Source organism: Pleurodeles waltl, chromosome 7 (assembly GCF_031143425.1).
Source record: "Pleurodeles waltl isolate 20211129_DDA chromosome 7, aPleWal1.hap1.20221129, whole genome shotgun sequence".
Lineage (NCBI taxonomy): Eukaryota > Metazoa > Chordata > Amphibia > Caudata > Salamandridae > Pleurodeles > Pleurodeles waltl.
The window spans coordinates 390,579,185-390,594,855 of NC_090446.1; the positions used below are offsets into that span (position 1 = coordinate 390,579,185).

At 44.4% G+C, this 15,671-nt stretch overlaps 1 protein-coding gene across 5 annotated transcripts in view; it reads right to left on the reverse strand.

The window, feature by feature from the left end:
* The window catches only part of LOC138304103 (CMP-N-acetylneuraminate-beta-galactosamide-alpha-2,3-sialyltransferase 2-like), a 379,283-nt gene that overhangs the window by 160,035 nt on the left and 203,577 nt on the right, over positions 1-15,671 (reverse strand). For all 5 annotated transcript variants that reach the window (XM_069243850.1, XM_069243849.1, XM_069243846.1 and 2 more), the window contains one exon: positions 1,987-2,180. In XM_069243850.1, the coding sequence (XP_069099951.1) occupies positions 1,987-2,180 (194 nt within the window). The remainder of the gene's footprint in view (positions 1-1,986; positions 2,181-15,671) is intronic.

Consider the following 15,671-nt stretch of genomic DNA (forward strand, 5'->3'; position numbering starts at 1 on the left):
GAGAGCCCCACACCCCATATTGTTTTCCCCTAGGTGTACAGTTTTAAAAAATGCACATGTTTGGTAGGTTTCCCTAGGTGCTGGCTGAGCTAGAGGCCAAAATCCACAGCTAGGCACTTTGTAAAAAATAGGTCTGTTTTCTTTGGGAAGATGTGATGTGTCCATGTTGTGTTTTGGGGCATTTCCTGTCGCGGGCAATAGGCCTACCCACACAAGTGAGGTACCATTTTTATCAGGAGACTTGGGGGTACGCTGGGTGGAAGGAAATGTGTGGCTCCTCTTAGATTCCAGTACTTTCTTTCACTGAAATATGAGGATAAAGGTTTTTGTTGCCAAATTTTGAGGTTTGCAAAAGATTCTGTGTAACAGAACCTGGTGAGAGCCCCACAAGTCACCCCATCGTGGATTACCCTAGGTGTCTAGTTTTTAAAATGCACAGGTTTGGTAGGTTTCCCTAGGTGCTGGCTGAGCTATACACCAAAATTCACAGCTAGGCACTTTCCAAAAAACACGTCAGATTTCAATGTAAAAATGTTATGTGTCCATGTTGCGTTTCTTGTTGCGGGCACTAGGCCTACCCTCGCAAGTGAGGTACCATTTTTATCAGGAGACTTGGGGGAACACAGAATAGAAGAACAAGTGTTATTGCCCCTTGTCTTTCTCTACATTTTCTCCTCCCAAATGTAAGACAGAGTGCAAAAAAGACGTCTATTTGAGAAATGCCCTGTAATTCACATGCTAGTATGGGGACTCCAGAATTCAGAGATGTGCAAATAACCACTGCTACTCAACACCTTATCTTGTGCACATTAAGGCAATACAAAGGTTTCCTTCATACCTATTTTTGACTCTATATTTCACCAAATGAATTGCTGTATGCCTGGTATACAATGAAGACCCATTGCAAGGTGCAGCTCCTTTATTGGCTCTGGGTACCTAGAGTTCTTGATGAACCTACAAGCCCTATATATCCCCACAACCAGTAACGGCATATTGCTTTCCAAAAATCTGACATTAAAGGGAAAAGTTACAGAGTAAAACGTGGAGAACAATGGCTGTTTTTTTTTTACCTCAATTTCAATTTTGTTTTTATTTTAGCTGTTATTTTCTGTAGGACAACTTTGTAGGATCTACACAAATTACCCCTTGCTGAATTCAGAATTGTATCTACTTTGCAGATATGTTTAGTTGTCCGGGATCCAGTATTGGTTTCATACCCATTTCTGACACTAACTGGAAGGAGGCTACAAGCACAAAACAAATAGTAAAAATGGGTTATGTCCCACTAAAATGCCAGAATTATGTTGAAAAATGTGGTTTTCTGAAAACTCTGCCTGTTCCTGATAGCTGGGAAGATGGAGATTTTAGCACCGCAACCGCTTGGTTAATATCATTTTCAGGGAAAAAAAACACAAGCCTTCTTCTCCAGCCCTTTTTTCCATTTTTTTTTTAAGAAACTTTTTTGCTGTATTTTGGCTAATTTTTTGGTCTCCTCCAGGGAAACCCACAAACTCTGGGTACCTCTAGAATCGCTAGGATGTTGGAAAAAAGGACACAAATGTGTCCTGGGTAGCTTATGTGGACAAAAAGTTATGAGGGCCTAAGCGCAAACTGCCCCAAATAGCCCAAAAAAGGTTTGGCACAGGAGGGGAAAAGGCCTGGCAGCGAAGGGGTTAAGAATGATATTGTCTGATGGAAATATTTATATTCCCTTTCAAAAACTACTTTTGCAAGACTCATTGACTTCTGAAACTGCTCTGGGTGTTTACCAATCAATGACGGTTGATTCCACCTTCGACTGTCACCAATAAGGCCTCATAATTGGTTGCTGACTGAAAAATACATGCCTCAATGTTTCCAACAATCAATGTTGATAGTTTCAAATCACTTTCACTACCATTACTTCGTTGTATTGATATAATGGTGCAGTACTTAGTATACAGCTCCTAGAATTAGAAGGTATCAATCTTCCAACTGAAGACTTACCTTAAAACAAAATGATGAGAGTCAATCCTTTCCCCATACTTAGAGCCTTTGAGATTTCCTGAGTTTCCAACAACAGCGCATGTCCTGCACTGAGTTTCCCCTCTGGCACTGTAAAGATCCTCAGCGGGTATCTCAGCAAAAAGTTTATCCAAAGCCTCCTGGACCTGGCCTTCATTATTGGATCCTTGTAATTTCTATGACAAAAGTAAATCATATAGAAACATTAGCACATTTCAGACAATACAAGTGTGGGTTAACAACAGAAAAAGACACAAAAAGGCTGTCAAGAAAGGAGAAGCAGACTCTAGAGCAGGTGTTCACAAGTGGGGGCGGGGGGAGTCTAAAATGTGTTTGCCCTAGCTTCTTGCATTGTCTAGAAATCCTGATCTCACTTGTAAAAGTTGACAATGAGCCATGAAGACTAAGGTATGTTGATGAGTGGGCAACAGATTATATGACATGTTTTTGTTCTCGAAAAGTTCTATCCATTATTGATGTAATTAACGATAATGAAGATTGTGTGACTTAGTTTTATATCTGTGACAAGGTGCACAATGTTTAAAGAGTGTATGGTGGAGTGGCGGTAAAGGTAGTACCTTAACTGGGGAAATTACGATCTTCTGAAGGTTTTGTTTATACCCAGCATTAAAATATGGTGAACCCCAAATTCCAATTTGCAAATACAGACGTCTGAGAACGTAACATAGCACTGTGCAGTTTATTTTTCTGTTTTTATATATTTATATATATATATATATTTATATATATATATATATATATATATATACACACACACACACACAAACACACTGAAAAAACAAAGGTTATAGGGACGTTATAGTTAGGAAAACAGAATTTTAAAAAACATAGAAATTCAGTTAAAAAAAACACCGGGACGTTATAGTTAGGCTCACATTTTAAACGTACAAATACAGAAATTCACCTGTCAGAGTTATTTCAAGAAACTATAACTCATGCCTTAAAGTAACTATAACTCTCGCCCCGCCATGCAGTTTTTTCATCAAAAATGTTACTGCAAATATTACATTGATATTATCAATGGTGTTATCAAAAATGCCATGAATACAGTAATTTGTGGGGTAATTAGCAGTGCATAGCAAGCACAGGAGTGAAAGTTATCTTAGGGTACAAGTGTTAGTTACTTGAGATAACTAACTATAACTGCTGAATTTCTATGGTTTTGTACATTTAAACTGTGAGCATACCTATAATGTCCCTGTAACCTTTGTTTTTTCCAGTTAATTTCTACATTTTTGTTCACGTAAAGCAATTTTCATTAATAGACGTAAATCCATTCACCACTGTGCACGGCCTTTGGCCATGTGTAGTGGCAGTTGGTCACAGAGCCTGGCCTCTGACTAGGCCCTGCAGCCAACCCCTATAACAACCGAACCCCGCACTGCCCATGGCATTTGGACATGCACAGTGGGGACTGGCTGCAGGGCCTGGCCTGCGTAAACCCCTATGGCCATCCTCTACAACAAACCGCCTATGCACAGCAGAGGTTGGCCGCAGGATCTGGTCTGGGGCCAACCCTACAACCATCCAACCCAGTGCTGCACAAGGCCTTCGGCCATGCACAGCAGGGGTTGGCGACAGGGCCTGGCCTGTGACTAGGCCCTGCAGCCAACCCCTAAAACAACACAAACCTGCACGACACCCCCTCCCTCCCCAGGGCTGATTTCGGCCCCAGGGACCCTAGCCTAAATATTTTATTTTTGGGGGGGAGGGGACTGCGTGCCCCCTTCATCCCCAGGACCCAGCCACTGACCTTGGTGCCCCACCCCCCGGGCACTCAGTCACAATGTTAGAGACCACAGTGGGTGGCATGAAGCCCCCGTGGTCCCACCCGGCTCCCCACCTCCTGTGGGAACCGGCATTGCTGCCACAGAGAGGGAACTGATAAAGCAGGCACCACCCCACACATTACATTCTCATTAGCCCCAGTGAGGTGGCGGTCCCTGGAGCAGCGGGTGCAGTCAGGCGGCCCCCCTGCATTACCTGAAGTTGAAGCCTCCCGTAGGTGGCGGTCCCCCGGGCTGCGGGGCGTCTACCCTGCACTCTAAATATGAATGCCCCCGGCACTTGGCCCACCCAGGGGCTGAATTTAAACAAGCCCTGGAGCCAGCGCTTGTTTTTTTTTTTCTTGTTTTTTTTCGCCAGATCCGCCACGACTCATGGTAAAAAAAAATGTACAAATTAAAAGATGCTTTTTTGCTCCGGTGGTGTAGTGGGGTCACTCTGGGACCCCAGCACCAGAGCTAAGTGGTCAGGGTGACAAAAAAAAGAGGGTGTTTTCTGGACCAAGAGCTAACTTTCTGCCAAATTTGATGTAATTCTGTCCAGTGGTTCGCACGCTATTGCTGTTCAAAATCCCTATGGAAAAATGAATGAGGAAAAAGTGTTTTTGGATTCCCCCCATTTATCTCAGCTCTGGCTTAACGGATCACCCCAAACTTCCCATACAGCAGCTTACGTGAGCATTGAATTTTTTTTGCATAATTTTTTGAAGATTCGTCAATTGGCACCAAAGATATATCCAAGTAAAAAAAAAAATCTTTTTCTATAGAAACTAGGTCCTAACTAGAACTACCTAGTGGTTTCTGTCACTAGGTTATAGATCAATCACATGTAAAATGCTACTAACCCTGTAAGCATCTGTTTGTAGTGTGAAATGATGTAAATTCATATGCTTAGCATACTCCTGCCATCTAGTGTTAGGCTTGGACATTCACAAGTTCTATTTTTAAAGTTCTCAAGTTACGAGCTGCAGTACGGTGACTCCTCTCAATGTACACTTTGCTTGGGCACCAACCCCATGTTAGATTGTTGCCCGCACAGCGTGTACAAGGCAGTAAGGACTGTGAACAAAAGATATGGAGCATTGGTGCAACGTATAGTGCAAATAATTGAATTGTATAGGCCTGCATCATTGCATGTGTACTCAGGGAGGAAGGTGGGTGCATGTGAATCTACAGCACTACAAGCTACAAACAGATGGTAAGAAGCATTTTCCGTTTGTAGTATTTATGGCTGTGTACTTATCAGACTGAAAAGCAGTATCCTTCCAGTAGAGGTGGCTAGTGTGGGGATGAAGCAGAGGTCTGAAATCGTGTTCTCCGCCTGACCAGTTAAGGCTTGTTTGTGGGCTAGTAAGTTCACACAGTAGCATTTAGTAAGTGTTTGGTGTTAACCATGTAGTTGCCTTTCTAATTTCAGCTATGGGGATGTTGCCTAGGAATGCAATAGTGGCTCCTTTATTACAATTAAAGTGTATCCCAAGAGGATCATGAAGTACTCATTTAGCTTATTTGGTGTATGTATAACAAGTTTAGATACATTTGACAACATGTCTTGCTATGCTCGGTTCGGAAATTAAAATTGCCTGTCCTTTGTGTGACATTTTTTTAATGAAACAAACAGTTGGTCTATTCAAATGGTAGCCTAATAATTCTGGTAAGGACTATATTCAGAATCCAAACTGAGGCAGGATGGTCACTGGAGAGTATTTACCTTTTTGAGGCCCTCCATAAAAGCTTCGACAACTGTTAATCTGATCAGGGAGGTCTGCTGTCTGTTTTGCATGTAGGCAGTGACTGCATTTAGATAGAGGAGTATAGATGTATATGTTAACTGCATGCCTTTTACAGGTGAAGAAGATAAATGTCTTTGTCTAGTACTGAAGGGTATAAAGGGTCAGATTTGTTGGCAATGCAGTAATGTACAAATATTTTCCACTTTGGTGCATAGCATATAATCATTGTAGGACATTGAGCCTCTTTAAGGATGGATATACGCTCTTGTCGTAGATGCAAATACCCAAAATCTAGAACCTCAGGTGCCAAATTGCAAGATGGAGCTGTGCTGGGTCCGGGTGTCGCTGCATTAGTACACCTGGCCTGAGTGAAAGCCTCTCAAGGGGGGTGATGGAGAGTTCAAGTGTGGTGGAGAATCAGGATGCCTGTCCCAGGGTAGAGAAACTAGGATGAAAATTAGGGATATGTGGAAGAGCTTCCTGATGATGAATGGAAGAAGTGGGAGGGGTGGCAAAGTGTAGGCAAATATTCCGGACCACTTAATCCATAGTGCGTTCCCCATGGACTGTGGGTGAGTGTATTTGATGCCAAAGCCTCACCATTTTATGTTTTCAGCTGTTGCAAAGAGCTCTATTTGGTTTGTCTGTGCTATATGGGAAAGCCGACATGAATGTGCGCCTCCCTGTTTCTGTATGTAATACATTGCTGCCATGTTGTCTGTTTTGATTAGTACCACCTTGCCCTCAATGGTGTGGAAAAAGACCTTGAGAGCAAGCTGTATTGCGAGAAGCTCTAGGAAACTGATGTGTTGATTCTGATATTGAGAGGGCCATGGCTAATGTGTGGTATGGTGATTGAAGTGAGTGTCCCATCCCAGGAGAAAGGCATCTGCAGTAATTATCACAAGCGGGCCTGGGTCTGCGAAAGACCTGCTTGCACTCTGTTAGTCTGTGTCCACTATGCAGAGAGCAGTGAGCTTTGGCCTCAACTTACACTAAGTCTTCCCAAAGACCCCAGGCTTAGAACCATTGGACTGCCAGACATTCTTGGAAGGGCCTCATTTGCAACCTTGTGTATGGGACTATAGCAATGCTAGATGCCGTCATTCCCAAGATGTGCATGAATGTGTAAAGTTGATGGTTTGGTTGAAAAATGGACATTTGGAAATAGGCATCTTTGGAATCAAGCGCTGTCAAAGTATCTCTACTGCAGAGTCTTCGTTCTGAAATCGACTGACACGATGTATTTATGTTGAGTGGCCTGAGATTGAGCACTGGGATGAGCATACCCCTGTGCCATGGTATAGTTGGGGCACATGCTCCAAGGCCCTCTTTTGCATGGGTGAATGCATCTCTGTCGGGAGAAGGTGGAGGTGGTTGGTAGTAAGTTTGTGATTGAGTGGTGGGATTTGGGGATAAGACAGGAGTAGTTTAAGGAACTAGCCTTGATTTAAGATCCCGAACACCCATTTCTCTCAAGTGATTATTTGCCACTGATGAAGGAAATAGCTTAGTCTCCACTTGACAGACTAGAGGAATTGTATGCTGTCATTGTTTAGGGTGGGGTAGGCCCATTGGAGGCACCTCCCCTACCTCATCCCCTATGATTACCTCTATATGTGCCTTTGTTGTATGCTCTGCTGGTCTGATGCTGGTGAAAATGTTGCTGCTGTTGTTGGTCTTGGTGTGCTTTTTTTTATTTTCTCTAACATGTCATCTACCTCCAGGCCATAGAGATGTTTTCTGTCAAACAGAAAGTTGATGAGATGTTGTTGCATCTCATGTTTAAAAGCTGAGATGCAGAGTCTGGAGTGGTGGCATAAGATACTGGTTGTATTAACACCACTATATGCTGTGTTAGCACCATTCAATGCACATTGTGTAAGAAATGGAATTGTTGGTTGACTGTATTGTGAGCCTTGGTCAAGCAGCAACCACAATCCTTGGCAGAATAAGACCCAAGCAAACACCAAATTACCCTGTGCTCAACCCCCTTAGTAGCTGAGCACAGAGCTGTCAGGCTTAACTTAGAGGCAATGTATGAACTATTTGTGCTTCAAACAGTAACACAGTGAAAACACACCAAAAAGCAGACCACAATAAAGTAAGAAAGACAGAGTCAATGTCAATATTTAAAACAAGACCAAAACAATAAAAGTCCAATTATCAGAACCAGAGATATTGAATTTTAATGTTTTAGGTCAAAACGGAGTCAAGAAGTGCTATTGGACATATCTGGTTATGCCAGAAAGGGACAAAGAACAAGTTCAGACTAACCACGATGGAGCATGGGCCAGCTGCAGGGACAAAGCTAGACCAGCTGAACAAAGCACCATTAATCCTGGTTGTTAAGTGTTGCGTGGATCTGCATCGAAGTTGCTGCACCCAGCCTAGGCAATGTGTCAGTTCCAAGATGCAACGAAGAAGTGGTGCGAGGTCCTGTTGCATCGATGCTGAGAATTCTATTGATAGGGCTTGTGATTCGAAGGCCGGACACGGGGATGTATTGTGCGTCAAGGGGATGCACTGATTTAGATTACTGGAAAATCTGCGATGCCGAGTTTCTGCATTGTCGTCAAGGCTGCTGTCTATGAGCGGTGCGAGGATCTACTCTGGGGAAGCGTAGCTCAGCAGCAGTACCAAAGGCAATGCGGTGGACCCAAGGTGCGGGATGAGGCAGAAATGTGAGTCTTCCGAGATGGGTCCAATACATGCAACAGCAGTACATCAGTTCTGCTTGCGGATGTGCCACTCAGACAGGAAATGCATTTATTCTGCTCGGAGATGCATCACTGAGCAGAGAGGATGCATCGGTTCCACTGGCAAAAACCTTAAGCCCACTTCCAAGGGTCCAGGTCTGGGGTGGCACCACTTGGCAGGGTGGGCTCACAAATGGCAAAGTCCAGATGCAGAAGCAGGGTTATTGGAAGTTTTTTCATGTCCCCAATACTTCAGATCAGGAGGCCAGCCTACTAGCCCTTGGAGTAACTCTGGGTTCTGGAGATGCAGGCCCAGTCCTTTTCACCTAGGTAAGAGGCAGCAGGGCAGCACAGCAAAGCAGGAGTCCAGCAGAGTGCAGTGAAGCAAAGTGGAAGTCCTTCAGCAGCACAGTAGCCCTTCATGGTAGAGTATCAACAGGTCCAGAAGTGTACTGAAGTGGTAGTGTCTAAGATCCAGTCTTTATACATTGGTGCCCTGGTGTGGGAAGGTGGTAAGAACTTCTAGACAGTGGCTTTGAAGTGGAGGGAATTCCCTGCCTTCCATGTCCTGGCCCCAAACTGGCTGGAGTAACAGACTGGCAGGGTTGTTAAGCACTTTGTGTGTGGACCGGATACAATCTATTTAGTTGTAACTGAGACTGTGTCCAACTCATCCCTCCTATCCCACCCTAGATGGCCCGTCAAGTCACACCTAAGCTCCCATTGTGTGTGGATGTCTAGGAGAAATACACAAACTCCCAATCACACCCGGTCTTGTTACCAGAAGCAGGCTGCAGGGACCAGGTGGCTAAGGCAAGAAAATACCAAGTTTCTAAAAGTGGCATTTTTAGAATTGCAATTTAAAATCTGATTTCACCATAAATTAGGATTTTAAAATGTGATTCCACAGACCCCCAACTTGAAGGAACTGTCCCTTCCCATTTGAAAATTACACTCATACAATGTATTACGGTAACTCCAATCTTATCCTATGAAAGGGATAGGCCTTGGAGTGATGATAAACTAATGTAAGAGTTTTTCACTACCAGAACATGTAAATCAAACAAATACATGTCCTGCTTTTTAAATATATTGCTCTCTGCTGCCTGGGCTGTAAAGGGCCTACTCTAGGAGTGACGTATATGTATTAAAAAGGGAGGTTTGGGCCTGGCAAAAGGTTTATTTTGCCAGGTTGAAATGGCAGTTCAAAACTCCACACACAAGCTCTGCAATGGCAGGCCTGAGACATGTTTAAAGGCATACTTAAGTGGGTGGCACAATCAGTACTGCAGGCCTACTAGTAGCACTTAATCTACAAGCCCAGTGCAAATATAGTGCATTTTACTAGGGACTTACAAGTGAATTAATTATGCCAATTCCGGAATAAGCCAATATTACAATGTTTAGAAGAGAGAGCACAAGCACTTTGATAACGGTTAGCAATGGTAAAGAGTGCGGAGTCCTAATACCTGCCAAAATGAGGTTCCAAAAATGGAGGAGGCGGAACAAAGTTGGGTAGAAGACCACCCTAAGACCAACAGGTTTAACACATTGGATATTAGCATTAGAAATTACCTTGCCTTCTGACAAGATTTCCTCTCCTCTTTATGGTATTTGTCAGGTAACTGTTGGAGACGACCCTCCATTTCCTCTGACTGTGACCAATTGTCTATTTTCTTATTCTTCTGGTCTGGGGGAGGAGCATCACTCAGGACTTGGGCTGAGGAGCGCTTGGGGCAGTGTGGACCATTAAAAGGTCCAGAGAGACCCGTCCCTGATATCTGTGGGATCATTAAGCATGGTTTGTAATCAATTTCCACCCGCTGGGTGACCACTATGGCACAAAGTGGGTCTTTAAAGATTTCTTGTGCAGATTTCAGCATCCACATAAGAATTGGGAGGAACTGTCCAACCATTCAGGCTTTGGGAGAGTTTGAATAGAAATTTTACCCCTTCCTGTAGGACATGCATATCCACCTTATGGTTGGTGACAGCACGCTGAAGAACCTCATGGTATGAGGAGTTCTCATCCGGGGGGGGAGGGGGGAGAGGGGTGTGAGGTTTCATTGAATAATGGTCAAGCTCTGAATCCCCTGTTGGGTCAACGCTACAATCATTATGGTTCATCTATTCGTACATAATTAGTTCCCCTTGTGCTGGTTGGTCATCAGGGTCAAGCGGTTCAGAGGGACTGCCCAGTGGTAAAGTGTAATATGGTGACCTGGTGGGTAATATTAAAGGGGACCCTGTGGGGAGCATCTGGTGTGGAGCTGTGAGAGGTAGAAGCGGTGGACCGCATGGCACAGGTACAGGAATGGTGGCACTATCTCTGTGCCTTTTACAAGTATACTTGTGTGAAAGGCTTGGGCATAGACTCTTCCTGGAAAGCAAACTTCATTTTCTGTTGTACAGGGTCTGGTGGTGGAGCCATGCCTGTGGAACTTTTCCCTGTGAGTGGATCAATGAAAAGGCACTGAAGTCTTGTGTCAAGTTCCTGTTGTAGCTGCTCAACGATGGGGTCCTCAATGTCTTCCTCTGAAAGGGATAGTGGAGCCTTGTGAAGGTCTGTGATTTTCTCCTCTAGTGTGATGTTGCTTTGGAGCAGAATCTGTTTTCCATACTGAGTGTGGCTTTGATGTTGTTGGTGTCCTGGGCCCCAACGGGCGTTTTGGAGCGGATGTCTCTGGTGCCAAGGGTGTGGTGCTAAAAGATGGACCGTTTATAGTCGATGAGAATCTTGGGGCTGATGTACCACTATAGCCCTTGTTGGTTTTGGAGCTGACTGGGCTTTAGTGGGAAAGCCGAAGCCCGAGTATGGCTGGCCTTGCTGGGATGCTCTGCATTCTCATATGGTCTGTGTCCGATTCAAGCCTACCATGAGTGGTTGCCCTTCAGTGGTTTGATGTCCCCCCAATAGGCTTGTGTATCATATCCCTATTACCTTGATAGTGCTCTACCTTGGCAGGTACAATAGCCTTGCGTCGCTGTAGTGGTGTACTCAGGGTTCTCAGAGTTGATTTTGTCTGAGGGCCGGATTTTGAGGCTGGGGTATCCCATGGTCCTCTTCAAAACAGCTGTGTTGTGGACTAACCGGTCTTAGCTTGATGGTGATCCCGGAAGGACCAGCCTCCGCCTCCTCGTGGGCACCAAATTACTCATTCCAAAATCTGTCCATGGTCTCAGAGCTGTCCTCTTGTTGCATAGTGCATGCCCACTGATGCTCCCTGATATGGTGAAGGAACTTTTTCAATCTAAAGGTTTGGCACACCCAGTACTTTGCGTTGTCGTAGTCTGGCAACAGGCACCAATTACAGACATTATGGTGAATGGTCCACTGGTATTTAGCGCTGCATTATTGGAACGGTGATCATTTTATTACCCGTACTCATTCACAGCGTGTGTGCCTCATGGAGAAGCGTCCTCGGTTACTTAGAAGATTCACCAAAAGGATCTGAGGAAAACATGAAGGCCACACCACAACTCAGATCCTAAGGAGTGCAGGTGCAAATACAAATAAAAATATAATCGAACAAGGAGTTGGTGCCCATGAACAATGGATGTCGAATGGAGGAGTCACTGTATCTCATGGTTCGGGCACCTTCTTCAAAGAAAAACTATTTGCAAACATCCAAGCCAAACACTAGATGGCCGGAGTATTTTATATATAAATTACCTACTGGTGGTTGCCAGTAGGTAGTTGTAGTTAGGACCTAGTTTCCATAGGAAATTTTTTTTTTGTTTTGCCAATAACTTTGGTGCTGTTAGACGAAGTTTTATGAAACTAGTACCCCACTCACTTCAGCTGCAGTCTTGAATTTTTGGGGGGCAATTCGTCAAGGGGGGGCCAAGAAAAAGGGGGTGTTCGAAATCGCTTTTACCCCATGCAATTTTCATAGAGATTTTTAGACATGACTACAGCCCGAACCACTGGACGCAATTACACTAGATTTGGCAGAAAGGGAGCTCTTAGTCCAGAAATATCCCTTTTAAGATCGAGTGTGCAAGCGTCCTGACGTGTTGTAATCTATCTGTGGGCTTTTAACCACGGCTAATGCACGCCCATCACTATTACTCATTCATGGGCTTGCCTTTCAAAAATCTTTTGTTATCATTGGTAAATGCTTTACGTTTGTTTCTCCTTGGGTGAGTTTGTTACCGCCTTGGCCATCGATCCTGTTACATGGGTAATTACACATTAGCTGATACGTTTGACTGTGAGCAAGCATCTTTTTCTTTTTGTGTCTTTGCTTCACACTCATGCTCATGGCGGCTGTGGTGCTTTGAATTGGTTTCCTTATGTCAACTGTTTTACTTTTCATTTTCAATTTATGCGACAGGAAAAGTCCAGTTATGAATTTAACACGCTAATAGCTCTAACTCAAGCAAACGCAAGATCCATTGCATTACAAATGCTTGCTGTTATTTGGTGTAAACCTGTTCAGTAGTTTCAGAGGAAATTTAAAACTAAAAATATATATATAGATATATAGGGAAGTGGATCCTCTGTGAATCTGACAGTCCCCGTACTGATATCTGATTGGCTGCCAACTCTTCAACCAGGAAGTGCTGGCAGCCATCTTTGGACTCAGACTCAGCCGAGCCCCAGAAATTAAGGTAAAAATAAAGAAACGGGGGCATGGTAGGAATACCCTGCCCCCTAGACCTAGTGCTGGCTTTCCCCAGGGACCCGACCAGGGCCAAAAAGCAATTTTAAAATAAATTCCTGCAAAACTGCAGAATATCCACAAAACCCCCCAAAAAAACCAAGAGCGGTCTCCCAGGCTTGTTTCAATTTCAGCACCCGGGTGGGCCAGGTCCTGGGGGCATGTTTAAATATAAATAAGGCCAGTTTGGGCCATGGGGACCGCCACCTCTCCAGGACTTTATATTACAAAATAGGAGGAGGGGGCCAGACCCCCCCGTTGGTAGGCCTTGAAAGGCCCCCAACCCAGGGCACATTCTGCCCCAGGGACCAACACGTTCCTGGGGCATGGCCAATATTTAAGTGGGAAGGTGACCACATGGCTCCCCTCCTGAACCATTTTCAGCCCCAGGAACAACCACCTCCCCAGGGCTGGCCGTATGCTAAAGGCCCGCCACTCACTGGGGCCAGCTCCCTATGTCCAAAGGTGCCCACCCTCGGGCATAGTAGTTTGCTGTTGCTTGACAGGAGCTAGTACAGCTTCCACCAAGCGAGAGCAAACAGCCCGCTCCTAGCGGGGGAAACAAGAAATCTGCTCCCTCTTGCCAGGAGCAGACTTTTCATCCATTTTCCTGCCTGCTGTCAAGTGGGCAGGAAAACAGATGAAGCAATTGTTCCCAGACGCAGGAAATAAGGCTCCCCTTGTGGTCTTTCAAAGAAAAAATAAATGCAGGAATACACTCGAGGAACAGTCACATGGCCAAATTTATACCAGACAAGGTCACTGGAGGAATTACCTCATGGGCCTTTAAGCAGAAGTAGCCTAGAATGTGCACTATATGTTTACCCAACGAGGTAGCACTTACTAATTAGCCAATAGAAAGTCCTTCAGTTAGGTAGACATTTTGTGCAAAATTGTGGACTCTTCTTGCATAAATAAGCAGTTGAGGATCCATTCTGGTACCGATGCTCATTTCACAGACATTAAACCTCAACGAGAAGCCTTTACAAATATAAAACATAGCAGGTGCCCAGTTGAAGTGCAGCTGATGTAAAGGACAAATCCTCCCAACTTACTGAGTTTATCTAAGGTACAGCAAGGGTATTTTGTCAGCAATTCCACATTGAAAACGCCTGTGTTCAACCCTCCCTTGCGTGCACAGCCAAAGGCTGTGTTCGGTGCAGGGTTGGTTGCCTATAAGGGGTTGACCACAGGGCCTGGCTATTGCCCACACCTTGCAATCAACCCCCGCCACGTACTGCCAAAGGGGATGCTTGGCGCAGGGTTGGGTGCCTACAGGGGGAGGGTGGGGTGCTTTGACTGCAAGACCTGGCCGATGGCCAGGCACTGCCGCCAACCCTGCCACACACAGCAGAAAGCTGTGCGCTGCGAGGGTTGGATTAACGTAAGGCCATTTAATATTATTTAACATTAAAAAAAACCTTAGAAATTCACTGAAAAAACGAAAGTTACAGGGAGGTTCCAGCATGGAAAAGAATGTAAAAAACCTTAGAAATGTACAGATTTTTTTTTTTAAGTTACAGGGACGTTATACTTAGGTTTTGAATTTACACGCACAGAATCACAGAAATTCAGCTGTTCGAGTTATTTCAATTAACTATAACTCGTGTCGTAAGGTAACTGTAACTTGAGCACTCACAAAGCACAGCTAATTACCCCACATATTACATCACTGATGACATCTTCTATGGCATCGATATTATCACTGCAACATTTGCAATAAAATTATTGATGAGAAAACTGTGCATGGGGGGTGATAGTTACATTAGGGAACAAGTTATAGTTACTTGAAATAATTCTAACTATAACAGCTGAATTTCTATGGTTGTGTGCGTGTGAATTCAGAACCTAACTTTAACGCCCCTCTGACCTTTGTTTTTCTTTTGTTCAGTACACACACACACACACATATATAAATATATATTTGTAAACATCATATTGCGTGGCATTTTTTTATTAAGCTGCCACACACGGCCTTGGCATGTTTTGATCAAAGTTCACAAATCTCTGTTTTTGGTTAGTTTTTGATGTTTGCAAACACTGGAGTGAAATATGTTGTTTAACCCAAAATTATGTGGAAGGTGAACTGAAGGGCTCCAAGCATTTTCCTTTTATCATTTATACCAATGAATAATTAAACTTGGGGGCTCTTTAGGGAGGTGAGAACCATGGCAGCTCCCATTAGAAGCATCCTGGGCCAAAATAAGGGATTCTGTCTGCTCGTAGCACTCCAGGCTAACCCCTACCGCTCAAATGCTCATGGGGATGCACTGTTTCATGAAGCACTGGAAGTCTATCACCTGAAAAGCCTTCCCTTGCATGTAAGATTGAATGATGCTGGTTGTCTATCACCAGCTGTGCCACACATGGCCCCTGATCTTGACTGGGACGCAGTGTGAATCGGCATGGAGTTGTATGGTGAAAAGTAGCCAGGGAGGGAAAAAGTGGGAGGACTTTGCATCTCCCAATGCCATGCTGGTCAGGTGGTGAATTAAAGAGATGGAAGCCAAGCACTGGAGAGTACTTGGTTGGTGAGAGGGGGAGTGCAGTGGGGACACATATGCCTTGCGAGCAGTGGAAGTGCTGTGTGGAGATGTAAGCTGTGTGTTTAGGAGAGCATTTGATGATATGTGGTGTGGAGAACTGTAGAGGATTGTTTTCGGTAGAGCAATGTAATACCACAAATAAAGCAAACAGTCACTAGCATTTTGATGCTTTGGCCCTTTGATGGAATCCATTTGCGGTATGTCCTTGTGAGACACAGAA